Below are 26,898 nucleotides of genomic sequence, written 5' to 3' on the forward strand. Positions count from 1 at the left end.
ATCCCTACTTCGCGGATTTTCACTTTTTGTGGGTGACCCTGGAACTTAACACCCGCAATAAGTGAGGGAACACTATACACTCAAATAGGTGGTGGTGGCAAGGAGGACAAGGGGACCAGTAGCTCTCAAAGAAGCCAGAGGTAGGCAGCTTCCATTGTCACCACTGTGCCACTGGGGGGAAAGCTACTGCTAGTGTTGTGCCCAAGAAGGGAGAGCAATAGGTTAATACAGAACTCTGGGTCAAACCTCCCTTTAGCTCACAGTCTTACTTTGGACAGGTCGCAACTTCTCAGATGTATCTATCCCACAGAGTCGTTGAGACACAGAAAACAAATAGGTTCTGGCTGTGACTCACTCAGAACAAGAAAAAACATCAACAGTTTGATCTCATATCACATTTACTCACTTATTGACAAAATGAATCAAGCAGGGGTGTTCTTGGCCTCCTCCTTGGTTCAGTAGGTCTTCCCAGTGCCATAAGGATCCCATGCGCATGCAGAACATCATCCATATGCCTTTTTCAAGCTACATGTCCACTGATAGAGGACCAAATCTTTCGCTTTACAGTGTTCCATAAGGAACAGATGATTCCCTGATGCTCATAAAGCTGATGGGCAAGGAAGGTTGTTTTAATACAATAATGTGTTTCTTCAGTTGGAAGACGCACCCAAATTTCAGGACTGCCACCACCAACAAAAATACATACAATACCCCTGAGAATCTAAGACTCGCCTCATTTTCAGATCTGTCTGCATAGGAAAAAGGTGCGTCTCACAATTGAAGAGAGACCGCATATTTGCAGCATTTGTTATCTGAATGGGTCTGAATGGCTTGAAAAGAACTTCTGATTTTGAAAAGGAAGCCACAGACGTCTAAGAGCACAATCAATCCAAACTTAAGCCATGAAAGCTGTGTGTTTTTGCAACCTTCCTACAGTCAATTGTTCCCTTCTAGCATTTTGTAAATACTTCACGACGTTTGTGGTCCTGCTTTGCGCCGACTGCCAAATCCCAGGTGCATTATTGTTCAACAATGGGGAGCTAATTAAAAGCACAGGACGCAAATTACATTTCTGCCCCTGTGCCTGATTGCCAAGGCAGGACTTGGGAACAGCTGCTCCCACCGCTTATGTAAGGTGTCTCTTTAAGAGGACAGATCATCAACCTCTCCAAATAAATACTGGGGAAAGAAGAAAAGACCCATTCTCCTTCATCTGCCAACTGCATAACGCTGGCGGCATGAGCAACCCTCAAGAGCCCTCCATTAGGGAAACCAATTTCAGGGGGAGAGATGTCGCTAAATGTCAGCGCAGATAGACACGACACTCAGGAGTGCTTATTATCTTCTTTGGCTGATAGTCCAGCTGCGCCCCTTTCTAGAATCAGAATAAATACGATGATGCAACATGCTGGTGAGCTCAAGGCTGGACTTCCACAATGCACTTTACATTGGGCTCCCTCTATACCAAGTTTGGAAAACCTAATCTGTTCAAAACATGGCAGTCAGATTGGTTACAGGAACATCACACCCATATTAAAGTCACTCCACTAGCTGCCAAAGAGTTTCGAGGTCAAGTACAAAGTGTTGGTTTTGGCCTTTAAGGCCCTACATCAGGGGTCCTCAAACTAAGGCCCGAGGGCTGAATACGGCCCTCCAAGGTCATTTATCTGGCCCTCGCTCAGGGGCAACCTAAGTTTGAAAGGACTTGAAAGCACACAACAGCAACAAGAACAACAATCCTATCTCATCAGCCAAAAGCAGACCCACACTCCCCATTGAAATACTAATAAGTTTATATTGGTTAAAATTGTTCCTCATTTTAATGTACTGTTGAAGGCTTGTAGGTTTGTGGGTTATATGGCCATGTTCTAGAAGCATTCTCTCCTGACTTTTCACCTGCATCTATGGCCTACAACCCCCCCCCCCCCCAAAAAGCCTACAACCCAGTTCTTCATTTTAATTATTGTATTGTTTTAAAGTGGGGGGGGGGGGGTTGCACTACAAATAAGATATGTGCAGTGTGCATATGAATTCATCAATGCTTTTTCCAAATTATAATCCGGCCCTTCAACAGTTTAAGGGACTGTGACCTGGCCCTCTGTTTAAAAAGTCTAAGAACCCCTGCCCTACATGGTTGGGTCCAGGTTACCTACAGGATTACCTTCTCCCATACAATCCATGGCCCTTTAGGACACAGGTCCTTTGAAGGATGCTTAGTCCAACCAGCTAAAACCTGACTGACACCTGTCACTCAGAGGACCTTTCCATCAGCTGCCTTTTGTCTATGGCACGACCTGCCGGAAGACGGCCGACAGCTGAACAAATCTGAACTAGAATTGAAGACCTCTCTTCGAGTAGGCCTATCTAGTCCATTCTAATTGATAACACTTCTAATTGACCTTTTATTAGTCTCAATTATTTTAATGTGTGTTTCAATCAATTATATCTATTGATGTTGTAACCCGCCTTGGAGAGAGGTGGGTAACAAATCAAAGTATTCTTAAATTTCATAAAGCCTCAGATGCTCTGTTGCAGAATCCTCAACCTAATTAACAATTCAGCTAACATTGGAGTTCGGGAATTTTTGCCTTTTTGAATAATAACACCCAGCGTAGCAACATGGCCATACTAACCAGGGAATGCTCCAAAAGTTCTGCTCCTTGCCTTCTGGAGTCAAGGGGGCTTCAATCCATTTTTATTACCAGCTCAGATGGGGAATGTCTGTCTTATGGCACAGGCCAGAGTGGCTGTAGCGACATGATGGACTATAACATCCATCATCCCTGATTAGACTGCTGGGATCAATGGGAACAGAAGCCCAACACTGCCTAGGTCTGTTTCTACTCGGCCTCCTTTTACTTTGGAAGAAGCTCCCTCTGGTTTCCCTATGGATTGTGTTCAGAAAGGAAGTGGGAGTCTTCTCCCGGAGGACCTCTGCGGAGTGCAATGGAGGAGCCTTGCAGCAAAACAGGGAAGCTTAACACCAAAAAGTGGCAAATACATGCAGCAGCTGTGGGTTGGGACCTCACTCTCCCCCACCTTTATCTGCAATGTAAGTCACTGGTCATGCGTTTTTCGTGGGGACAAACAGGTTGTATGCGCTCTTTCAGACAAAGCCTGTTGTGACTGGGCAGGAAATCCATCTTTGGCACAGCGGAACACACTCTACCAGTATTACTGCAGCATTCCCGTCCGCATCTGGAAAGAAAGGCCATCTCCTCGGGTGGCTTGCTGTGGAAACACATGCAAAAGAATCATATATTACTCGTGTTCTGTGCCAAAAGACTCAAAAAAGGCAAAACATGGGGGGGAAACATAAGAGAACTGGCTGATAAAAAAATCCGTTAAATACGGTATGGGCTACTACAGTGCTATCAGAAAAGTTAACTTAAGCCATTGATTAATTTCAAACCAAGAAAGACTGGATGAAGAATGAGTCAGTAAATTACAGCAATTATATGTAATGGATGTAACTAGAATAAGTAGAAGTAATAGAACTGACAGAGCTATATTGTATATAGCACGACATGAATGATGAGGTGAGGGGAGCATAGATCGGCCTTATGAAAAATAAAAAAATAAAATCAATATTATAAAAAAGCCTATAATGTTGAAGAACTACAGTTTCTAAGAATTGGTCCGTCAATCCAATGGGGCCCAGACAGCAGCACAGCTTACTTTGAAAAACCACATGATCAAAGAAAAGTTACTTGAAAATGGAGGTAGAACAGAGTAAGACATGTAACCTACACTTTCCTTTAAAGGGAAACTGCAGCAATGCACTCCAGTTTTACTGCAGGGGAGGGCAACAATCAGGCTTGCTTTACAACACAAACTGGTAACCAGAGTCCCACCCGCTGGAGCCAGGGATAAAACAGTGGGTCAGTTACCTGGGGAGGCCCATAAGCCAAGTGATAATATGGCTCGCACAAAGAAGTCTAAACCTCTACCTTGGTGATGACACATTAGGGTTCTAAGTTTACTTTGTGGAGAGAAAAAGCGGGGTATAAATAAAATAATAATAATAATAATAATAATATATTATTATTATTATTATTAACAATATATAATCAATTATATTATACATATAATTAATTGTATAATATATAATAATATATAAAGATGATGATGATAATAATAGCAACAATAATAATCATAGTCTAATAGACGCTTTTGAACTGTGTTGTTGGAGGAAAATTCTGAGAGTGCCTTGGACCTCAAGAAGATCAAACCAGTCCATACTCCAGGAAATAATGAGAAGTGAGGAAAGCTTGGTGAAGAGAATGATGCTGGGGAAAAAGGAAGGAAAAAGGAAGAGAGGCAGACCAAGGACAAGATGGGTGGATGCTATCCTTGAAGTGACTGGCTTGACCTTGAAAGAGCTGGGGGTGGTCACAGCCAACAGGGAGCTCTGGTGGGGGCTGATCCATGGGAAGGCACTGAACAAATAAACAACAAAAGCAGTCTAATTGCTCCTGTCCAAACCTGGGAGCTAGAGGTACTTACTGGCCTTCTGCAAATCACCCAAAAATTTAGACCAGGTGTCTTCAACCTGTGGACCTCCAGGTGTTTTGGACTCCAATTCCCAGAATTCCTGTCCATTGGACAAGCTGGCAAGGCCAAAAATCTGGAGGGCTACAGGTTAAAGATTCCTCATCACGGATATTTAGGAATCATTTAGCAATATGGTAACCCACCTCGAGCCATGAGGCATGGCGGGTAAGAATTATTATTATTTGAAACACAACAAAATGAGTCCACAGCAAACAAGATCATTCTGCTGGCTGTTGCATTGGATCACGTGTCAGACACTTCCCAAGTGTCTAGGACTGTGTGATGTATCAGCAAATAATGCATGCAGATCCCAGTAAGGTGGCCTTCTGCAGCTGGCAGATGGTAATTTTGTCAGCGCCGATTGTGTTTAAGTGCAGGTCAAGGTCTTTAGGCACTGCACCCAGTGTGCCGATCACCACTGGGACCACCTTGTTGCAGTTCAATCTTTAAATCCTTGTATTGTGTATTATTATTATTATTATTATTATTATTCTTTAGAGAAGCCCCCCCAATAATCACCAATGAGAGATCTTTGCCACTGCTACTAAAAGGTAGGAAAGCCACCATCTCAGAAGGGACTGACGCTGCCCACAGCAGCACCAAAAGAGAGACCCCAACTCTTGGCCAAGCTGATCAGAAATATTTCAATAAGATAAGATTCCAATAAAATAAGAGTGTGAGGTTTCATCTGTTTCTGAGCTGGAGGTTATGCACCCCTCCTGCAACAATTCCAGCTTACAAAATCCTCTCGCTTAGTCCCAACTAAAGAAAATGAATCCATTGTTGAGCCATTTACTCAACTGTGGGGATCAACAATAGGCTTTTTCCTGTTCAAAATACTCAAATCTGCTGTCTGTAAATCTCACGACTTTACAGCCTATGTACGTACCTTGTTAATTTCCTTATGTCTCTCCTTGGTAACAATTTCCTCAAGGACCTCGCCATCGCCCTTAATAAGCCTGGAAGAGAAACCGAGTCAGTGCTCCCAGCTCAGTTTCACGCACAATAGCTATCGATAAACCTACCATTAGTACTTTTGTGGAGTTACATTGACATTTTGAGAACAGCAGGGAGTTCAGAATGGCTTTCCATGGAGAAAAACCATAGATGGGAGAGAAAAGAACATGATATCCATTAAACTTTGGAGAGGTGTGTTTAGTGACCTCTATTGTTGTGTGCCTTTCAATCAATTCCAACCTTGGGGGGGGGGGGGGGAGAGGTCCCACCATGGGGCTTTCTAGGCAAAGTTTCTTCAGAGGAGGCTTGACACTGCCATCCGCTTCAGTGACTGAGGCCCCTTCCACAAAGCTGTATAAAACCCCACATTATCTGCTTTGAACTGGGTTATATGGCAGTGTGAACTCAAATAACCCAGTTCAAAGCAGATCTTGTGGATTATCTGCTTTGATATTCTGGGTTATATGGCTGTGTGGAAGGGCCCAGAGAGAGTAGGACTTGCCCAGGGTCACCCTATAGGTTTCCTGGTTGAGCAGAGACCTAAACCTGGATCCTAGTCCCACACCCAAATCATGACCTTTAACATTTATGCATTTATTTATTGAAAACATTTATGCCCCACCCTTCTTGACCTCTGTGGAGGGACTCAGAACAGCTTCCAAACAGGCAACAATTTGATGCCAAACATAATATAAAGCATATAATGAATACATCCACAAAATTAAAATAATTCTAAATATGCATTAAGAACCCGCTCACCAGATCAAAATCACCAGAATTAAAATCATCATCCAAAGCAGTCCAAGTCCGCTCCAATAAATGTTGTCTTTTCCAGTAAACAAACTATTCTGTGAACACCTCATCCCATAACCAGGATGTAAGCTTCTTCCAGAAGGTTAGGAGGGAGGGGCAGATCTAACCTCATTGGGGAGGGAGTTCCACAGCCGAGGGGCCACCACGGAGAAGGCCCTGTCTCTCGTCCCCACCAAACACGACTGCGATGGTGGTGGGACTGAGAGCAGGGCTTCCCCAGATGATCTTAAGGTCCTAGACGGTTCGTAGGGGGAGATACGTTCGGGCAAGTAAACTGGACCAGAACTGTTTAGGGAGTTATAGATGAGCACCAGTACTTTGAATTGAGCCTGGAAGCTAATAGGCAGACAGTGGAGCTGGCATAATACCACCCCAATAATTATCACACCTTGTTCTCCCTGTTTCTGGATCGGTGACTCTCCTTATGACGCTCTGCCGTGCATCCCACTCCTCTTTGGTCATTGGCTTCATGGCTTGGATGCGAGATTTCTGCTCATCGGTCAGGGCTGAAAGGTAGACATCCATCAACATGGCGAACCCTTCTCTTAATGGGAATGACACGTCAGTCTCCACATACCACTGGTTAAAAGCACACACACACAATCCCACCCAGCAACCAGTCAGTGTGTTCAAACCACAGCATTTGGGAGGAAAATGCTCTCCTCTTCCAATAGGGAAGGCTAGTGAAGAGGAGGGGCCATTCTCCCAAGAGGGCCTGATTGACTGAGGTCTAGATCAATGGCTCGAGTTTTCCTAAGCATTAACACAAGCCTCTTCAACCTGTGTCCTCCAGGTGTTTTGGACTGTGGCTCCCAGAATTCCTAAGCATTGGACAAGCTGGACAAGCCTCTGGGAGTTGGACGGCAGGAGGTTGAATTGGCCTGCTTTAACAAAACATGCCTATACCTGGCAAGGAAGAGACTATGGCAAAACCATAACAATGTAATTTTCTGTCCTTAACTGTTCATAAAATAGAGAACATCCAGTGCAAAACATAACAGCCTGCATCCCTCCTAACCATCGGATGCCTCAAAAATGGAGCCCAGAGACACTGGCGATGAAGGAATTAATGATGGTAACACCCCTGGTTGGTCCTGGCACTAAAACATAGTGGCAAACAGTGGGAATTCCCAAAGATGGAGGTGCAGGAAACCTTGCACATAATCAAGTCTTCTTAGTTCAAGCACCTCCACATCCATGCTGGGGACCCCAGAGGCTTTGGGGAAGGTGGGGCTTCCCTCCAGGGCTCCAGCTCTTTCTACCTGGGCCCCAAGCATCCACCTGTCAACATACAATAACAATAATAAGCCCAGAAACCATACAGCAACAACAACAACAAACAACATAACAATAACAATAACAATAACAATACAATAATAATAATAATAATAATAATAATAATAATAATAATAAAAAACACGAGAATGATCTCCTGCAAACTCCTTCTTCCCCATTCCCTGCTAGCTGTGAAACTGGGTCACATCCTGACTATCTTGTGCAAAGCCCAGAAAGATCCCAGGATGGTGAAGCCAAAGGCAGTGACGAGCTGAGCCACTTCCGTGTCCGAGAAAGGTCATTCTTTTAGAGTGGTGGTTCCCAACTTTTTTTTTTTACCAGAGACCACTTTCCAACATTAGTACCAAAAGAGTTACAAACCAATTTTTGGTCAACTTTAGATTCAGTTCAGTTATTTGGGGTGTTGATTCAGAACATTGCATTGGATAGACCACATCAGCTCTAGCTTCTAATACAGAACATATGCCATCCAGTAGTCGCCACCTGCTCACCCACAAAAAACCTTATTTAGTAAGCCTTAGCACTATAAGAGGGTTTTGTGAGACCAGTTGCTGTCGTTGCAATGGTGTAGTAACAGTGAGGCCACGGACCATATTTTAGTTCTTGTGGACCATTGGTGGTCCATGGACCACAGGCTAGGAACCACTGTTTTAAAGGACAACCCCCAGAAACCCCTTCCAGTCAGAATAGCAACAAATCATGTTGTCTGGGGGTACATGCTGAACATTGCCATCTCAAAATGCAATCTGCCAAGCTCTTGCATGGCTACATTCCTTGAAATATGGAGGCCAAGCTGAAGGACCTAGTATGGAGCAGTCCTAACAAAGTGAAGCTAGAGCAGGAAAAAAATTCACCAGGAGAAAAAGTGGTCTTCATCACGAACTTGTAAGCCTCGTCTTTAACTGCTGGATTTTAATGGACCTGTTCTCACAAAATGCAGCTCTCTGGAAACAGTCTTTCACGTTTAATCTGAGACAATGCAAGCCTTACCTGGTCCAGGATCTGCCATTGTCTCTCTCTGCCACTGGTCTAAAGATGGTCCGGGCAGTTCCTCCACTCTTGTTTTCCCCTCTTTCTCCTTCATTTTCTTCTTTGCCTTCTTCTTTGCTTTCCTTTTCCTCTTCCTTTTCTTTTCCTTTTTAACCTTCTCTTTGGCCAGCTTTTTCTTGCTCTGCTTCTTCCTTTTGGGCCTGGATTCGCCATCACTCGACTCTTCCAGAGAGGAGTCAGAGGAGGAGGAGGAGGACCCAGAAGAGCAGGACGTGATCTCAGAGGAGGAGGAGGAGGACGAGGAGGACGAGGATGAAGAGGCCACCATACTGGTCTTTCTTTTCTTCTTGTCTTTTTTCTTTTTTCTCTCTGGAAGCCGGCATCAGTCAGAGGTTAACAAAAAGTACCTGCAGTGTGCTATACAGCTCTACAAAGATCATCCAAAGAAGGAAAGGGGTATTCTCTTTTTTTAATCATGTCTAGAACCCAGCCCTATCCACCCTTCTTGAAGGTACTACCCATGGCAGCTTTTGTGCAAGACATTCTAGATTATTATTATTATTATTATTATTATTATTATTATTGATAATAATAATAATTATTATTATTATTATTATTGCCATGCCGTGCCAAAAGATCTCAGTCGGCATTAGGAAACAATAAACATCGACAAAATCACAATCCGTCAACTGCGCATCATTCGAAAATACATCACACAGTCCTAGACACTTGGGAAGTGTTCGACTTGTGATTTTTTGATACGAAATCCAGCATATAGATCTCATTTGATGTGACATACTGTGCTTTTCTGTCAGTAAAATAATAATAATAATAATAATAATAATAATAATAATAATAATAATATCATCTCTAATATCCTAGGCCAGGTATCCTCAAACTGTGGCCCTCCAGCTGTTTGGGCCTTCAACTCCCAGAATTCCTGACAATTGAACAAGCTCGTTAGGGCCTCTGGGAGTTGGATGCCCAAACAGCTAGAAGGCTGCAGTTTGAGGGTGCCTGTCCTAGGCCCCTGGGAAGAGCATGATATTCAGAGAGGAATCCCAGACACTTGGATCTAATGTGCATGTGTGCTATGTTGTTATGTACATGTAATGTTGTAAAGCAATACTTTTGGGTGCAATGGGAAGTTGCTGCCAATTGCGAGGGAAATAAAACTGAACCCTGTGAAAGCTACTCACTATATGGCTATCAGCCTCCTCCCAGTAGACTTAAATCAAGGAAAAGTTTAATGAGAGCCACCATTCCCCTAAACGTTCCTCCAGCAACAAGAATATCCCTGTGGGCAGCAAAATCAGGCAATTCCAACTGGATGGTCCCCCACAAGGGTCTTCCTCCAGGGGTAAACCAAGAACGGGCAACTTGGAAGTCCCTGAAACAGACTCAGAAGTGGAGTGGGCAGATCAAAAGGCAACCTGACAAAATGGCCCTACCTAGAAAAATCCTCCACCTTGTGTGATTGCAGAGTAGAACAAACAATTCTGCATTTGTATGCTTGTCCAACATGCCCTGACTCATGCACAGGGGAAGAACTGTTTAAAGAAAGCATGAGCAAACTTTCTAACTTGGGGGCCGCATGGTGGGCCGGAGCAGAATGGTTGGACTAGGAGTGGGGTTTCTCTCCAAATTCCCATTCCCTTCCCTTCCCTCCCCTTCCTCTTCTATTTCGAAGACAGAAAGTGAAGGAAAGATGGGAACGTTTGGATCCCAAAAGGGGTTAGCCTTGGTCAGGATGAGATGATGGATGGGAGAGAAAAAGTGTATCCATGAGACCCTGTATTGCCTTCTCTTGATATAGAATTCCAGAACTATAGAGCTGGAAGAGACCCCCAATGGCCATCCAGTCCAACCCCCTGCTATGCAGGAAGGCACAATCAAAGCACTCCCAATAGACACAGCCTCTGCGGAAAAACCTCCAGAGAAGGAGACTCCACCACACTTCCAGGCAGCCTAGGCCACTCTCCAACAGCTTACTCTCAGGAAGGGGAAAGAGAGAGAAGGAAGGAGGGAGGGAAGAAAGAGGGAGGGAAGAGAGGAAGGAAGGACGAAAGGGTGGCATGGAAAGAAGGAGTGAGAAAGAGGAAGGAAGGGAAAGGAAAAAGAGAAGGAAGGAAGGAAGGAAGGATAGGATGGTGAGAGAGAGGAGGGCCTGAGAGAAGAGCCCAAGGGGTCGCACCCAGCCCTCAGGCTTGGGTTTGCCCATACCTGGTTTAAAGCTACAGACAATGTGGTTGCTGTTGCCCGTTTTTGGTCTAAACCTATCTAGCAGCTTGTGCTTCCTTTATTTTATCAGTTTTAGATAAACTATTTTATCAGTTTAGATAGACTATTTTATGCAATGCTTTTGACACAAAATAAATAAATGTACATGTAATAAAATTATTATTATTATTTTGTATTTATTACCCGCCTCTCCTCATGGCTTGAGGTGGGGCACAACACAGTTAAAATACATCGCAATACTAAAACTCATCTCATAAAAAGCAGGTTTAAAAACATATTTCTAAAGTAAAGGTAAAGGTTTTCTCCTGACATTAAGTCCAATCATGTCCGACTCTGGGGGTTGGTGCTCATTTCCATTTCTAAGTCGAAGAGCCAGTGCTGTCCGTAGACACCTCCAGGGTCATGTGGCCAGCATGACAGCATGGAGTGCCTTTACCTTCTCACTGGAGTGGTACTTATTCATCTACTCACATTTGCATATTTTCGAACTGCTAGGTTGGCAGAAGCTGGGGCTAACAGTGGGAACTCATGCAGCTCCCTGGATCTGAACCTGCGACCTTTTGGTCAGCAAGTTCTGCAGCTCAGTTGCAGCGGTTTAACCCACTGGTTTAACCCACTGCGCCACCGGGGTCTCCTACATATTTCTATGCATATATTTTTAAAAATCCAGCCAAATATGGTGGAATTCAATAGATCTCCTTGGGTTATTTCAGGGGTTCACATTTCAATATTCTTTCATCTAGAAGTGTCAGGGTTACCAAAGCAGGAAGAAGGGAGAGATGGGCAGAAGATAGGTACAACTCTTGGAGGAAGTTCATTGCCTTCCTAACAGTACTCCTCTAGGAGAGCAGGAGGAGAAGCCAGGACACCTTCCTCACCTCCAAAAATAGTCTACCATGTTCTGGTATCCCCAAGCTTCTCTGCAACCCACTTCCCAACCAAGGATATAATCAGGGATATCAATTCCCAACCAAAGAACCACATCCATAAGTTTCAAAGGTAGGCTTTCAGGACGGTGCATTCACAGGAGGGACAAAGCTTTCCATTAAAAACAGAATGTTTTGGGCCTCTTCACACTAGAGAAAAAAATCTACTTAAAATCCGGTTTCTGCCTCCTGCAGAATTCTGGGCTTTGTAGTTTAGGGAGGAGCCTTTAACAGTCTCACTAACCTACAAACCTCAGAATTCTGTAGGAGGCAGAAACCAGATTTTAAGTGGATTTTTTCTGTAGTGTGATGAAATATAAGGTACTGGAGGGATGTTTGATGTCAAACACTTACAAAGTGAAAGCAATATTCATATAAGACTAGGAATTATTTCACTTTGTGAACAACTTTGTGAACCATATTCTAGATAAGAACAGTGGTCGAAGTTAGCAGGGAGTCGAACGAATACAGTTTGACCCACTTGAATGTCCTGGCTCAATGCTGTGGAGTCCTAGGATTTTGTAGTTTGGCAAGTCACAGACAGTCTTGGGCAGAGAAGGTGAAAGACTTTGTAAAAGTACAACTCCCAAGGTTCTGTAGCACTGACCAACAGCAGTCCAAGTGCATTTATTCTACAATGCAGAAGACCCTGGGATGGCAGATAAACATCAAGGAAGGTAGGTGAGGATGTTGGGTTGCCTTGGCCCAAATGTAAACACCTTCCCTTCTGCATTGGTTAAGCAAGAGATCCACAATTCAGAGTAAAAGTGGATCATTTATGACCCTCCAGATGTCACTGGACCAAAAGTCCCATCAGTACTGGCAGCAGAATAGTGAGAGATGATGGGATTTGCAGTCCAATAGGGAGTGGAGAGCCGCCCATTGCCCAGCACTGCTTTAGAAGAACCGGCCTCCTTCCAAATCCTCACCTGAGCTCAGCCTGAGCCTCTGGGATTCGGGGCCACTTTTGCTGCTCGGAGACGGGCTTCTCCTGCTCCAGGAATCTTTGCTGCTCTTCCTCCTTTTCTTTACCTTCTTTTTCTCTGCCACATGGTGCTTACTTCGAGAGTCACTTCGGCTCCTGCTATGCGATCTTTTTCTCAGCTGGTTGTGAGCCATGGCACATTCAACCCTAGTCAAGACAAAGACAGGATTGTTTTTCCCCAATGTTTGGGATAGTGATTAACAATTAAACGAATCACATTTATGATGGAGTCACAGAACTTTTCAACGTGCTTGCAAATGGGGGGGAGACACGTTCCAGGGTTTTAGAAAGATGGCTGTATAGCCTCAATGCTCTGCCCAATCTTGCTGTTTTTGCTTAATAGGATACCACTTCGTGACGGTAAAAAAAAAAAAAGACTGAAAGTACACTCTGACATTAAGGAATGAAATGAGGGTCTGGTTTCTGCCTAGCAAGTGATTCGAGAGGCTTTTTTTCCATCCAAAGGAACGAAAAAAAGATCAGACAGCAGACAATGGCAATCCAGACAGTTACAGGATGTCCCTTAATGGGTCCAAAGGAGATAAAGCAAGAAGACAAAGCCAGGAACCAAATCAAAAAAAGCAATTTAAATCCCCCTCCCCGAGGCAGCTCTGCAAAGAACTGCAAGAGAACAACAAGCAAGCACTTGACCCGTTAGTATGTCATGCGAAAGAATTCTCAAATAAGCTAAGCAATTTATAGAAAATTGCTTCTGATGTGCTGGACGTAAGCATTCAAAAAGAAAGACGGATCCGAGGCCTTCAAGAGCTCCTTGACATCATTACTAATAAGATGAAGGGCCTTGAAAACCAGGAGCACAGGAATAATTGGAGAATTCAAGTGGGCCCAGAAGGCTAGGACGAAGGGGATTGGGCAGAACTCTTAATTAACTGAATTCCAGAATTGTATTCACATGGCAAATGAAGATTTGGAACAGGCACACAGCGCCCTGGGTCACCATCTATAAAGCCCATGACTCATGAGAGAGAGAGAACCACCTAGCCAGTTTGAAGCATGCAATTTAAACTTGTGTATTTAATGTATTTAATGTATTTAATGTGTATTTTATAGGCCCCCTTGTGGCGCAGCAGGATAAACTGCTGAGCTGCTGAACTTGCTGACCAAAAGGTTGATGGTATGAATCCAGGGAGCAGGGTGAGCTCCCACTGTTAGCCCCAGCTTCTACCAACCTAACAGTTCAAAAACATGCAGTCATGCTGGCCACATGACCTTGGAGGTGTCTACAGACAACGCCGACTCTTTGGCTTAGAAATGTAGATTAGCACCAACCCCCAGAGTTGGGCACAACTGGACTTAATGTTAAGAAAAAAGCTTGACCTTTACCTTATAGAAATATGTTTTACTATGTATCTTTTATAGAACTACATTTTATATGTGTGTTTATAGGATTTTTGTTGGAAATAGCAACCTGCTACAAGCCTCCTATGCTAGTTATTTGTTATGTATATAATTGAGATTGCTGACAATATTGTGTGTATGTATTGGTATGCAGTTTTCCCCTTAACTATACGTTGTTAGAGGTTGTAGGATGGACTACACACCATGTGACTCTGATCTTCGAATGCTCAGAGTGAGACTCCATTTCAGAATGTGTTTGAATCAGAAGCCAGTTCGAGTCAGTTGAGGTTTGAGTCAGTTGGAAGTTAGACGTCAGTTGAGTTGGTTGATATCAGTTAGAGCAGGAGTATAATCAGTATGCTGCAGTGAGATGTTCAGTTAATATATGAGTCTGTTTCCAGCAGATGTATAGTACAGTATAACACAGTTGATGTATAGTAGAGTTTGCATCGGAAGTATAGTACAGTATATTAAAGTTTGAAGTATTATTCAGTTAACATGAAACCAATAAGTAATGTACCTGTATACTACATTCATGAAGTTTGTAAGTAAATCAACTATGTTAACTTTTAACGAAGACTACTCATTTTTGGTCTCTTGAGAGTATGATTTGAAGGCGATATATTTTATGGGAGAGAAGATTTTTTTGGGGCAACGGAAATAACACCTGAAGATCTGCTATATATGTCATGCATTGGCATAGCTTTGTTCCTAACAGTTCAGAGAGATAACCAGGTATATCAGTCTAACAACTCAGAAATCTACATTGCCTTGCATGAATACTAGTGGATATTTATCACTAAGGAGAAGACTGACTCAAGAGAGTTTTTAACTCTTCTCAAGAAGATCATACTTTACGAAATCTCTAACAAGGTCGTGTTTTTCCAAAAGGTAATGATTACTCCAAATAGTGTGAATGTCAATTAAATTCCGAAAGGGTCATGCTTCCAAAAGCGTGTGGAGATTCCTGGTTTCCCCAAAGGTTTTTACAATGTTTGTGTGTTTTGATTGTGCTGTGACTTGCTTTGAGTCATGAGGAGAAGCAGGTAAATAATAATAATAATAATAATAATAATAATAATAATAATAGAGGTCTTGATTTAACAGATAGGCTAAAATGATGTCTGGAAAATTCCCAAAGCAATCCAAAGCCTCATGTTTGAAGACAGAAAAAAAAATCTCTGTATATCAAACAGCAGCACCAAAAAACTCTACAGAAACACTATGCTTTACTTCAATTCCAGCAGCTGGATACTAATATAATTGGGGTGGAGAAATTGGATGGAGTGGGAGTCAATCTAGCCCCTTCTGGAGAACTGTGTGGGCAAAACAACTGACTAGACAACCCAGGCATTGATGGGGAATTACTAAACTGACTTTTCCATTTACTTTATTCGTTTATCTTCCAGGATGGACTTCCTAGATCAGGTAAAGGTAAAGATTTTCCCCTGGCATTGTCCAGTCATGTCCGATTCTGGGGGTTGGTGCTCATCTCCATTTCTAAGCCAAAGAGCTGGCGTTGTCTGTAGACCAGGCATGTAGCCAGAGGGGGGGGGCTTGAGGAGCTTCAGCCCCCCCCCCCCCCGGAACTCTCATGATGGTTCATGAAATAGGCCTTACTGGTGCATTATTTAAACTGTTATGTTTATTCCTATCATGATCTGATCACCCTATTCAATATATTCCACATGCATGGGGTATTGGGGTAATGATACAAAAGGTTTGCTAGGCTAGACCCTCTTTCACTCAGACTCAGCCCCCCCCCCGAAACTCAGCCCCCCCAAACCCCCCCTGAAAAAAATTCAGCCCCCCCCCCCCCAAACGAAATCCTGGCTACGGACCTGTAGACACCTCCAAGGTCATGTGGCAGGCATGACTGCACGAAGCACTGTCACTTTCCCGCCAGAACGGTACCTATTGATCTACTCACATTTGCATGTTTTCAAACTGCTAGGTTGACAGAAGCTGGGGCTAACAGTGGGAGCTCTCGCCACTCCCCGGATTCGATCCTGAGACCTTTCGGTTAGCAATTTCAGCAGCTCAGCAGTTTAACCCACTGCGCCACCGGGGGCTCCTTCCTAGATCAGGGGTATCCAAAATAATGCCAGCAGGCTGAATCTGGACCCCTAGAGCAATTTTTTGCATCCCCCAGCCCCTCCACTCACAGCCGGCAGGACCCTTGCCGCCTCCTCTTCCAAGGAGCCCCAAACCGGCCATGGGAAGGAAGAGAAAGGAAAGGGGGAAAGACATCAGAAGAGGGAGGGAAGGAAAGAGATAAAAGGGAACAGAGGGGAAAGGAGGAGGGAAGGAAGGAGGAAAAAGGAAAGAGAGTAAGATATGAGAAGAGGGCAGGAAAGAAGTGGAAGAAGAAGAGATAAAAGGAAAGGAGGGGGAGGAGGAAGAAAGAAAAGGGAGAAAGGGAAGGAAGGAGGAGAAAGGAAAGAGGGAAGATAAGAAAGAGAGAAAGATATGATAAGAGGGAAGGGAAGGAAGGGAAGAAAAAGAGAAAAAAGGAAGGAAAAGAGGAGGGAGGGGAGAAAAGGGATGGAAAGAAGGAGAATGGAGAGCGAGAATGATATGAGAAGAGTGGAGGGAAGAAGGGGAAGAAAGGAGGAGAGAGGGCAGAAAAGGGAGGGAAGGAAAGAGTAGAAAGGAGAGAGGGAATGCTAAGAGAAAAGGGAAGGGAAGAAAGAGAAGAAAGGAAAAAGAAAGAAAAAAGAGGACAAAGGAGGAGGGAAGGGGAAGAAAGAAAAGGGAGGGAAGGAAAGAGGAGAAAGGAAAGGGAGAAGGATATGATAAGAAGAAAGGGAAGGAAGGGAAGAAAAAGAGAAAAAGAAGGGAAAGGAGAAAGGAAGGGAGAAAAGGGAGGGAAGGAAGGAGGAGAAAGTACAGGACAGATATGACAAGGGAAGGAAAGAAAGAGAAGAAAAAGAAGAGAGAAAGGAAAGTAGGAGGGAGTGGGAAGAAAGAAAAGTGGGGGAAGGAAGGAGAAAGGAAAGAGGGAAAGATATGAGAATAGGGAAGGGAAGAAGGGGAAGAAGGGGAAGAAAAGAAAAAAGGAAAGGGGGGGAAAGAGGGAGGGAAGGAAGAACGAGAAAGGAAAGAAGGAAAGATAGGATAAGAGGGAAGGGAAGAGAGGGAAGAAAAAGAGAAAAAGAAAAGAAAGAAAGGAAAAGAGAAGGGGGAAAGGGAGGGAAGGAAGGAGGAGAAAGGATAGGGGAAAGATATGAGAAAAGGGAAGGGAAGAAAGGGAAAAGAAAGAAAAAAGGAGAAGAAAGAAAGGAAAGGAGAAGGTAGGGGGAAGAAAGAAAGGGGAGGGATGGAAGGAGAGAAAGGAAAGGGAGAAAGATATGATAAGAAGGAATGGAAATATAGAGAAAAGAAGAGAAAGAAAGAAAAGGAGAAGGGAGGGGAGAAAAGGGGGGAAGGAGGAGAAAGGAAAGAGGGAAAGATATGAGAAAAGGGAAGGGAAAAAAGGGAAAAAAGAGGAAAAGAAAAAAGAAAGAATGAAAGAAAGAAAGAAAGAAAGAAAGGAAAAGAGAAAGGAGGAGAGAAAAGGGAGAGGAGGAAGGAGGAGAAAGAATACAAGGACAGATATGAGAGGGAAGGAAAGAAAGATAAGAAAAAGAAGAAAAGAAAAAGAGAGAGAAAGATATGAGAAGAGAAGAGAGGAGGGAAGGGAAACAAAAAGAGAAAACGGAAAGGAGTAGGGAGGAGGAAGAAAGAAAAGGTAGGGGAGGAAGGAAGAGAAAGGAAAGAGGGGAAGATATGATAAGAGGGAAGGGGAAAAGGGAAGAAAAAGAGAAAAAGAAAGAAAGGAAAAGAGAAGGGAGGGGGAAAAGGGAGGGAAGGAAGGAGGCGAAAGGAAAAGGAGAAACATATGATTAGAAGAAAGGGAAGAAAGGGAAGGAAAAGAGAAAAAGAAGAGGAAGGGAAAGAAGAAGGGACGGGAGAAAAGGGAGGGAAGGAAGGAGGAAAAAGGGTAAAAGGACAGATATGAGAAGAGGGAAGGAAAGAAAGCGAAGAAAAGGAAGAAAGGGAAAAAAGAGAGAGAAAAGAAAGGAGGGAGTGGGAAGGAAGAAAAGGGAGGGAAGGAAGGAGAAAGGAAAGAAAGATATGAGAAGAGGGAAGGGAAGAAGAGGAAGAAAAAGAAAAAAGAAAGGAGCAGGAGGGAGGGGAAGAAAGAAAAGGGAGTGAAAGGAGGAGGAGATAGGAAAGAGGGAAAGATATGCGAAAAGGGAAGGGAAGAAAGAGAAAAAAGAGAAAAAGAAAAGAAAAAAGGAAAAGAGAAGGGAGGGGGAAGGGAGGGAAGGGAGGAGAAGAAAGAAAGAGAAAGATATGAGAAGAAAGGAAAGAAGAGGAAGAAAAAGAGAAAAAAGAAAGGAAAAGAGAAGAGAGGGGAGAAAAGGATAGAGGGAAAGCTATAAGAAAAGGGAAGGGAAGAAAGAGAAGAGAAGAAAGAGAAAGAAAAAAGAGCAGAAATAAAGGAAATAAGGATGGAAAGGGAAGAAAGAAAAGTGGTGGAAGGAAGGAGGAGAAAGGAAAGATTATAAGAAGGAAGGGGAAAAGGGAAGAAATAGAGAAAAAGATGAGGAAGAAGGGAAAGGAGAAGGGAGGGGAGAAAAGGGAGGGAAAGAAGGAACAGAAAAGATAGAAGAGGGAAGGAAAGAAAAAGAAGAAAAGGTAGAGAAGGAAAAGAAGAGAGAGAAAGGAAGGGAGGAGGGAGTAGAAAGAAAGAAAGAGGGAAGGAAGAAGGGAAAAGGAAAGTGAGAAAGACATGAGAAGAGGGAAGGGAAGAAAGAGAAGAAAAGGAAGAGAAGAAGAAAAAGAAGAGAAAGGAAAGGAAAGGAGGGAGGTAAAGAAAGAAAAGGGAGGTAGGGAAGGATAAGAAAGCAAAAAGGGAAAGATATGAGAAGAGGGAAGGAAAAAGGGAAGAAAGGAATGAGAAGGAGAAAAATAAGAGAAAGAAAGGGAAGGAGAAGGGAGGGAAAGAAAGAAAGAAAGAAAAGAAAAAAAAGAGGAAAGAAGGAAAGAGCATATTCATTTTGAATATTGCCTTTTTTCCATGGGTTTTTTGCACTACAAATAAGATATGTGCAGCCTGCATAGGGATTTCCAACTGCTGCTACAGAAGCTGTCCAGGTCCTGGATCAGTATCTGGCAGCTGTAACAATTTGGATGACGGTGAACAAATTAAAGTTGAATCCCGACAAGACAGAGGTACTCCTGGTCAGTTGGAAGACCGAACAGGGTATAGGGTTACAGCCTGTGTTGGACCGGGTTTACACCCCTGAAAACACATGTCCACAGCTTGGGACTTCTCCTGGACTTACTGCTGTGCCTGGAACCTCAGATCTAAAAAAAAAACCCCAAGATTATGGCAACCAGTTTGATTGATAACTGGGAAATAGAGGGAGAAAAGGTGGAGGCAGTGACAGACTTTGTATTTCTAGGCACGAAGATTACTGCAGACACAGACTTCAGCCAGGAAATCAGAAGATGTTTCCTTCTTGGCAGGAGAGCAATGAGCAACCTTAATAAAATAGTGAAGAGTAGAGACATCACACTGGCAACAAAGGTCTGGATAGTTAAAGCAGTAGTATACCCCATAGTAACCGATGGATGTGAGAGCTGGACTATTAGGAAAGCCTAGCAAAGGAAGAGAGACACTTTTGAACTATGGTGTTGGAGGAAAATTCTGAGTGTGCCTTGGATCGCAAGAAGATCCAACCAGTCCATACTCCAGGAAAGAAAACCTGCCATTAATATCCTTTAAAAGGATATTAAAGGCAAAGATGAAGTCCTTTTGCCACAAAACGAAAAAATAGGAAAGCTTGGAGAAGACAGTGATGCTGGAGAAAATGGAAGGAGGAGGGACCGACCAAGGGCAAGATGGATGGATGTTATCCTTGAAAGGCTCCCAGAGACCCCCACAAATGACGGACCTGGACCAAACTTGCCACAAAGCCCCCCCCCCCCCCATGACCCACCTCATGTCCTGGTGTGGCCTGAGGGATTATGAGATTTACAGTACCTCCACTCACTTCCAGAGACCACTGAGACCTCCACACATGATGGACCCCGACCAAACTTGGCACACAGAACCCCCATGACCCACCTCATGTCCTGGTGCAGTTTGGGGGATGATTGGATTTGCATTACCTTCACCCAATTCAGCTCCCACAGACCACTTTGATCCCCATGCATGACGGACCCTGACCAAACTTGGCACACAGAACCCCCGTGACCCACCTCATGTCCAGGTGCAGTTTGGGGGATGATGGGATTTGCATTACCTTCACCCAATTCAGCTCCCACAGACCACTGTGACCCCACGCATGACGGACCCTGACCAAACTTGGCACACAGAACCCCCATGACCCACCTCATGTCCTGGTGCAGTTTGGGGGATGATTGGATTTGCATTATCTTCACCCAATTCAGGTCCCACAGACCACTTTGATCCCCATGCATGACGGACCCTGACCAAACTTGGCACACAGAACCCCCATGACCCACCTCATGTCCTGGTGCAGTTTGGGGGATGATGGGATTTGCATTACCTTCACCCAATTCAGCTCCCACAGACCACTTTGATCCCCATGCATGACGGACCCTGACCAAACTTGGCACACAGAACCCCCATGACCCACCTCATGTCCTGGTGACGTTTGAGGGATGGTGGGTTTTGCAGTACTTTCACCCGATTCAGCTTTCACAGACCACTGAGACCTCCACAAATGACGGACCTGGACCAAACTTGCCACAACCCCCCCCCCCCCATGACCCACCTCATGTCCTGGTGTAGCCTGAGGGATTATGAGATTTATAGTATCTCCACTCACTTCCAGAGACCACTGAGACCTCCACACATGATGGACCCTGACCAAACTTGGCACACAGAACCCCCGTGACCCACCTCATGTCCTGGTGCAGTTTGAGGGATGATGGGATTTGCATTACCTTCACCCAATTCAGCTCCCACAGACCACTGTGATCCCCACGCATGACGGACCCTGACCAAACTTGGCACACAGAACCCCCATGACCCACCTCACGTCCTGGTGCAGCTTGGGGGATGATTGGATTTGCATTATCTTCACCCAATTCAGCTCCCACAGACCACTTTGATCCCCATGCATGACGGACCCTGACCAAACTTGGCACACATGATGGACCCCGACCAAACTTGGCACACAGAACCCCCGTGACCCACCTCATGTCCTGGTGCAGTTTGGGGGATGATGGGATTTGCATTACCTTCACCCAATTCAGGTCCCACAGACCACTGAGACCTCCACACATGATGGACCCCGACCAAACTTGGCACACAGAACCCCAGTGACCCACCTCATGTCCTGGTGCAGTTTGGGGGATGATGGGATTTGCCTGACCATACTTGGCAAACAGACCCCCCCCCCATTGACCAATAGAACATAATCAAAGGGTTTTAAGGGGACTGACCCACCCGTGTGGGAGTTACAATTCACCATGCATCTAGAGAGCATTCTGAACCCCACCAATGACAGACCTGGACCAAACTTGGCACACAGAACCCTGATGACCAACACAACATAATGGAGGGGTTTGGGGAACTGACCCACCCGCATGCGGGTTCTAGTTCACCCTGCATGCAGAGAGCACCTTGAAGCTCACCAATGATGGTTCAGAAAGAAACTTGGCACACAGAAACCCCAGGAGCAACAGAACGTACTGGAAGAGTTTGTGGGGAAACTGACCCACCCAAGTGGGACTTGTAGTTCACCCTGCACCCAGAGAGCACCCTGAAGCCCACCAATGATGGATCCTGACCAAACTTCACACACAGAATCGTGTTGACCAACAGAACATACTGGAAAGGTTTGTGGGGAGACTGACCCACCTGAGTGCATTTTCTAATGGAAGCAGTCATAACAAACAAAAGGAAAGACTGGGATTTTTCTCTAAGAAATAGTGTTACAAATTATCAAACTACTATTACCAAACATCCAAAAACAAACAATACCTTTTTCATACAACTCAGGCATTGCCAGATCCTCAAGCTAGTTAACTATAAAGCCGTCAACAGTTCGGGCCCAGACTATTTGGCAAACCACATCCCTGCCTACAAACCTGCTCGGACACTGCGATTGACAGAGGGGGCCCTCCTCTCAGTCCTACCCCGTCCCAAGCACGGCTGGTGGGGCCAAGAGAAGGGGCCTTCTCCGTGGTTGCTCCTTCCCTCTGGAACTCCCTCCCTAAAGAAATCAGAGCAGCCCCATCTCTCTTCTCCTTTAAGAAACAACTAAAAACTTACTTTTGTATGCTAGCTTATGTAGAAGGTGATTTGTTTTTTCCTCTGATTCTAACCTGACGGTGTTGACAACAAATTCCTTAACTTATTGATGAGCTATATATTTTGTATGTTTATATTTTATACAGATTTCAACAGCTTAACTATTTATTTAAGTATAATTTTCGGTTATTTTCTGGCTAGTTTCAAAAGTTCATATTGATATCATTTTTACCCACTGTTTTGATGTGATTTGTCGTTGCTTGTTTTCGGCACTGAATGTTTGCCACTATGTTATTTTTGTTGGAAACCACCCTGAGTCCCCCCCAGGGAGATTGGCCGGGTTATAAATAAATGATGATGATGATTATTATTATTATTAACTTCTTAAGGTGTTATTTATGAGGCCTGACTGAGTTATATATCTTTTAGCCAAGATTGTTCAATTGTTTTATCTTTAACTGCTGTTAACTGTTTGCTTTAATTGTTTTTGTTATTTCCACATAGCATTAAATGTTTGCCATCTTTCGTTTTTGGAAGCCGCCCTGAGTCCCTCTGGGGAGAGAGGGTGGGATAAAAATGAAGATTGTTATTATTATCATTATCATTATTATTATTATTTGAAACACAAAAAGATTAGTACATAGAAAACGAGTTCACTCTGCTGGCTGTTGTATAGGATCACACGTAAGACACTTCCCAAGTGTCTAGGACTGTGTGATGTATCGGCGAATAATGTGTGCAGATCCCAGTAAGGTGGCCTTTTGCAGCTCACAGATGGTAATTTTGTCAGCGCCGATTGTGTTTGTGATCGCATCTCCTACCACAAACCTGCATCATCTCTTTGATTCATGAGATCTCTTCCAACTCTTTGTACCCAGACTCTGAGGAGGCCCTTCTCTCGCCCCTTCCTCCATCACAGATTTGTCTTATGGGAATGGGGGAGAGGACCTTTTCCGCTGTGGCCCCCCGCTTTTGGAATTCGCTGTCTAGGGAGATCAGGCAAGCCCCCACCCTAGCTGCTTTTAAGAAAGATCTAAAAACCTGGCTCTTCCGATGTGCCTTCGTAGAATGACCACTCAACCCATCTGGTTAGCCTGTAGCTGCACTATGAATAAAGCACCTTCCCTGCCCTAAAAAGGCTAAATCCCACAGCTCCTCCCTGTTGGGCTCCTCTCTTACAAATGCACTTTCATCTCTATCTCACCCATGGTTTAAACTTTTTAACATTTTACCTCATACATTTGGCCCGCCCTTTGCGTCTGATTTTATTATGCAGTTTTATATTGTTGATTTTATTTGTTATTTCATGTTTTATTATTATGTATTTTGTATTGTCAAACCCTCACTACCTCTGAGGATGCTTGCCATAGATGCAGGCGAAACGTCAGGAGAGAATGCCTCTAGAACATGGCCATATAGCAAAAAAAACCAAAAAACCCTACAACACCCCATTATGTATTTTGTTATTGTGTGTTTGTTATGTTGTATTATTTTGGGCCTGGCCTCATGTTAGCCGCCCCGAGTCCCCTATGGGGAGATGGTGGTGGGTTATAAATAAAGTTTAATATTATAAAGTTTATTATTTAAGTGCAGGCCAAGGACTTTAGGCATTGTACCCAGTGTGCTGATAACCACTGGGACCACCATGACTGGCTTGTGCCAGAGTCTTTGCAGTTCGATCTTTAAATCCTCGTATTGTGTCAGCTTTTCCAGTTGTTTCTCTTCAATCCTAATAATACTAATTATTATTATTACTACAGATGATCCCCCACATCAGTGGTTCTCAACCTTCCTAATGCTGCGACCCCTTAATATAGTGGTTCTCAACCCTAATGACCCCTTAATACAATCCCTCATGTTGTGGTGACCCCCAACCATAATATTGTTTTGTTGCTACTTCCTAACAGTCATTTTAGTACTGTTATAAATCATATTGTAAATATCTGATATGCAGTATGCATTTTCATTGACTGGACCAATCTGGGCACAAATACCCAATACACCCAAAAGTGAATTCTAGTGGGGTTGGGGGAAGATTGATTTTGTAATTTGGGAGTTCTAGTTGCTGGGATTTATAGTTTACCTATAATTAAAGAGCATTCTGAACTGCACCAGCGATGGATTTGAATCAAACTTGGCTCCCATGACCAATGGAAAACACTGGAAGGGTTTGATGGGCATTGACCTTGAGTTTGGGAGTTGTAGTTCACCTATATCCAGAGAGCACTGTGGACATGCAATGGTGGATCTGGACCAAACTTGGCACGAATACTCAATATGCCCAAATGTGAACACTGGTGGAGTCTGCGGAAAATAGATCTTGACATTTGGGAATTGTAGTTGCTGGGATTTATAGTTCATTACAATCAAAGAACATTCTGAACTCCACCAGCGATAGAATTGGCTCAAACTTCTCACATGGAATCCCCATGACCATCAGAAAATACTGTTTTCTTATGGTCTTTGGTGACCCCTCTGTCACCCCCTCGCGACCCCCTCAGGGGTCCCGACCCCCAGGTAGAGAAACACTGCCCCACATACACTGAAGCCCAAGAGGGTCCCTGCCCCTTTAAGAAGTCACACACTGCGGCTGTTGTCCTTTCCAGCCTCCTCGGCCAATCCCGGCGATCCATTTCAGTCCCGACTTCCTAAGCCCCGCCCCACCCAGTCGCCGCAAAACGCCCTGGCCGGAGGACCAAAGCGCATGCGCCAAGTAGCCTACTTTTCGTCCCGTTGGCCAAACTCACCCAGACAGACGCGGGCCTTGGTCCCGGGACGAAGGAAATGCTTCACGGCGTCGGAAGAAACACGTTTGCTGGAGTTGGCTGCCTGGACCATGGTAAGAGGTCCGCAGCCTCGGAAAGAACGCCACCCCCCACAAGCGTTTAGTGAGTTTTCTGAGCGAGTTCCGGTTTGCGTCTTGTACGTTCTGAAGGGGTCCGGCGGGAAAACGGAAACCGCAAACCGCGTATATTGGTTCCTACTTTGGTGGCACCTTAAAACAAAAACGATGCTTAGGGGAAGGGAGAGGGAAGCAGGGAAAAGCATGGCCTCCCCATAGTGCCTATCTGTGAGATGAAAAGAACAAGAGGAATGAAGAATTTAATGGGCATATAATAACAGCCAGCCTTTTAGAAACGTGGAAAAGGTACAACAACAACAATAATAATGTAAAGTAAAGGTGGTCCCAGTGGTGATTGGCACACTAGGTGCAGTGCCTAAAGACCTTGGCCTGCACTTAAACACAATTGGCGCTGGGAAAGGTTACCATCTGCCAGCTGCAAAAGGCCACCCTACTGGGATCTGCACGCATTATTCGCCCATACATCACACAGTTCTAGACACTTGGGAAGTGTCCGACATGTGATCCAACACAACAGCCAGCAGAGTTATCTTGTCTGCTGTGGACTCATCTTAGAAGTGACTTGCAGTTTCTCAAGTCGCTCCTGACACGATAAAAAAAAAGCTAGTTAGTTAAGTTACGACATTTATATGCCACCCTTCTCACTCTGAAGGGTTGACCCCTCACAAACTAATACCTATGCCAACATAAAGGCAGATCAAATAGCACACCAACTCTTGAAGAATGGGAACCTTGCCACCAAAGTAGGAAAGAAACCAATAGCCAGACAAGCAGAGATTGAGAACAACAACCTTCATGAACCTTTTACATCTACTGAATTGGACACGGCTCTCAATAAATGTAAAAATGGCAAAGCAGCTGGCCTGGATGATCTACGGATGGAAGAAATCAGGAACTTTGGTCCAAAGGCAAGATGCTGGCTGCTGGAACTGATGAACAACTGCACTGCATCCTGTCAGATCCCCAAATTCTGGAGGAAAGCAAGAGTCATAGCCATCTTGAAACCAGGCAAAGACCGCAATGATCCAAAAAGCTATAGACCAATGTACCTGCTGTGCCACCTTTACACAGTTCTGGAGAGACTTATTTTGCATAGAATTATGAAAAAAATAGACCCATGTCTGATTCCACAGCAAGCTGGCTTCAGAAAAGGCAAAAGCTGCACATCGCAAGTGCTGAACCTGACTCAGTACATAGAAGATGGCTTTGAAAGGCAGCAGATCACAGGACCTGTCTTCATAGACCTGTCAGCAGCTTATGATACTGTAAACCACCACCGCCTCCTGAGAAAAATGTGTAATATCACAAAGGACTACCACCTCACCCGCCTCATAGGAAACCTGCTACAAAACAGGAGCTTTTTTGTTGAGTTCCAGGGCCAGAGAAGCAGATGGCGGAATCAGAAGAACGGCTGAACAGAAGCTCTCTGAAGCTCTAGGTGCCCTCACTGTCTATTACAGGGGAAACCAGCTGATCCCTAATCCATCTAAAACACAGACGTGCTTTTCACCTTAAGAACAGACAAGCATCCCGAGCTCTGAGGATCACCTGGGAAGGAATCCCACTGGAGCATTGCAGCGCACCCAAATACCTGGGAGTCACTCTGGACCGTGCTCTGACCTACAAGAAGCACTGCCTG

The 26,898-nt window shown here is 44.4% G+C and overlaps 1 protein-coding gene across 1 annotated transcript; it reads right to left on the minus strand.

The window, feature by feature from the left end:
• Positions 1–1,993: 1,993 nt before the first annotated feature.
• ARL6IP4 (ADP ribosylation factor like GTPase 6 interacting protein 4) lies at positions 1,994–25,226 on the minus strand. The gene is made up of 6 exons (XM_060785511.2): positions 25,144–25,226; positions 12,707–12,909; positions 8,611–8,979; positions 6,713–6,830; positions 5,444–5,513; positions 1,994–3,231 (listed from the first exon to the last, which is right to left on the minus strand). The coding sequence occupies exons 2-6, from the start codon at positions 12,894–12,896 to the stop codon at positions 3,175–3,177; spliced, it is 804 nt and encodes a 267-aa protein (XP_060641494.2). The 5' UTR covers positions 12,897–12,909; positions 25,144–25,226; the 3' UTR covers positions 1,994–3,174.
• Positions 25,227–26,898: the final 1,672 nt, after the last annotated feature.

Source organism: Anolis sagrei, chromosome X, assembly GCF_037176765.1.
Source record: "Anolis sagrei isolate rAnoSag1 chromosome X, rAnoSag1.mat, whole genome shotgun sequence".
Lineage (NCBI taxonomy): Eukaryota > Metazoa > Chordata > Lepidosauria > Squamata > Dactyloidae > Anolis > Anolis sagrei.

What these genes read in the sequence shown, in the direction of transcription:
- ARL6IP4 (XM_060785511.2), bottom strand. Translation starts at nt 12,896, where the DNA reads ATGGCTCACAACCAGCTGAGAAAAAGATCGCATAGCAGGAGCCGAAGT. An exon ending in GAGGCTCAGGCTGAGCTCAG is followed by an intron (nt 8,980 to 12,706) that starts GTGAGGATTTGG and finishes GCCGGCTTCCAG; the next exon opens with AGAGAAAAAAGAAAAAAGAC. An exon ending in CCAGAAACAGGGAGAACAAG is followed by an intron (nt 5,514 to 6,712) that starts GTGTGATAATTA and finishes TTTCTCTTCCAG; the next exon opens with GCTTATTAAGGGCGATGGCG.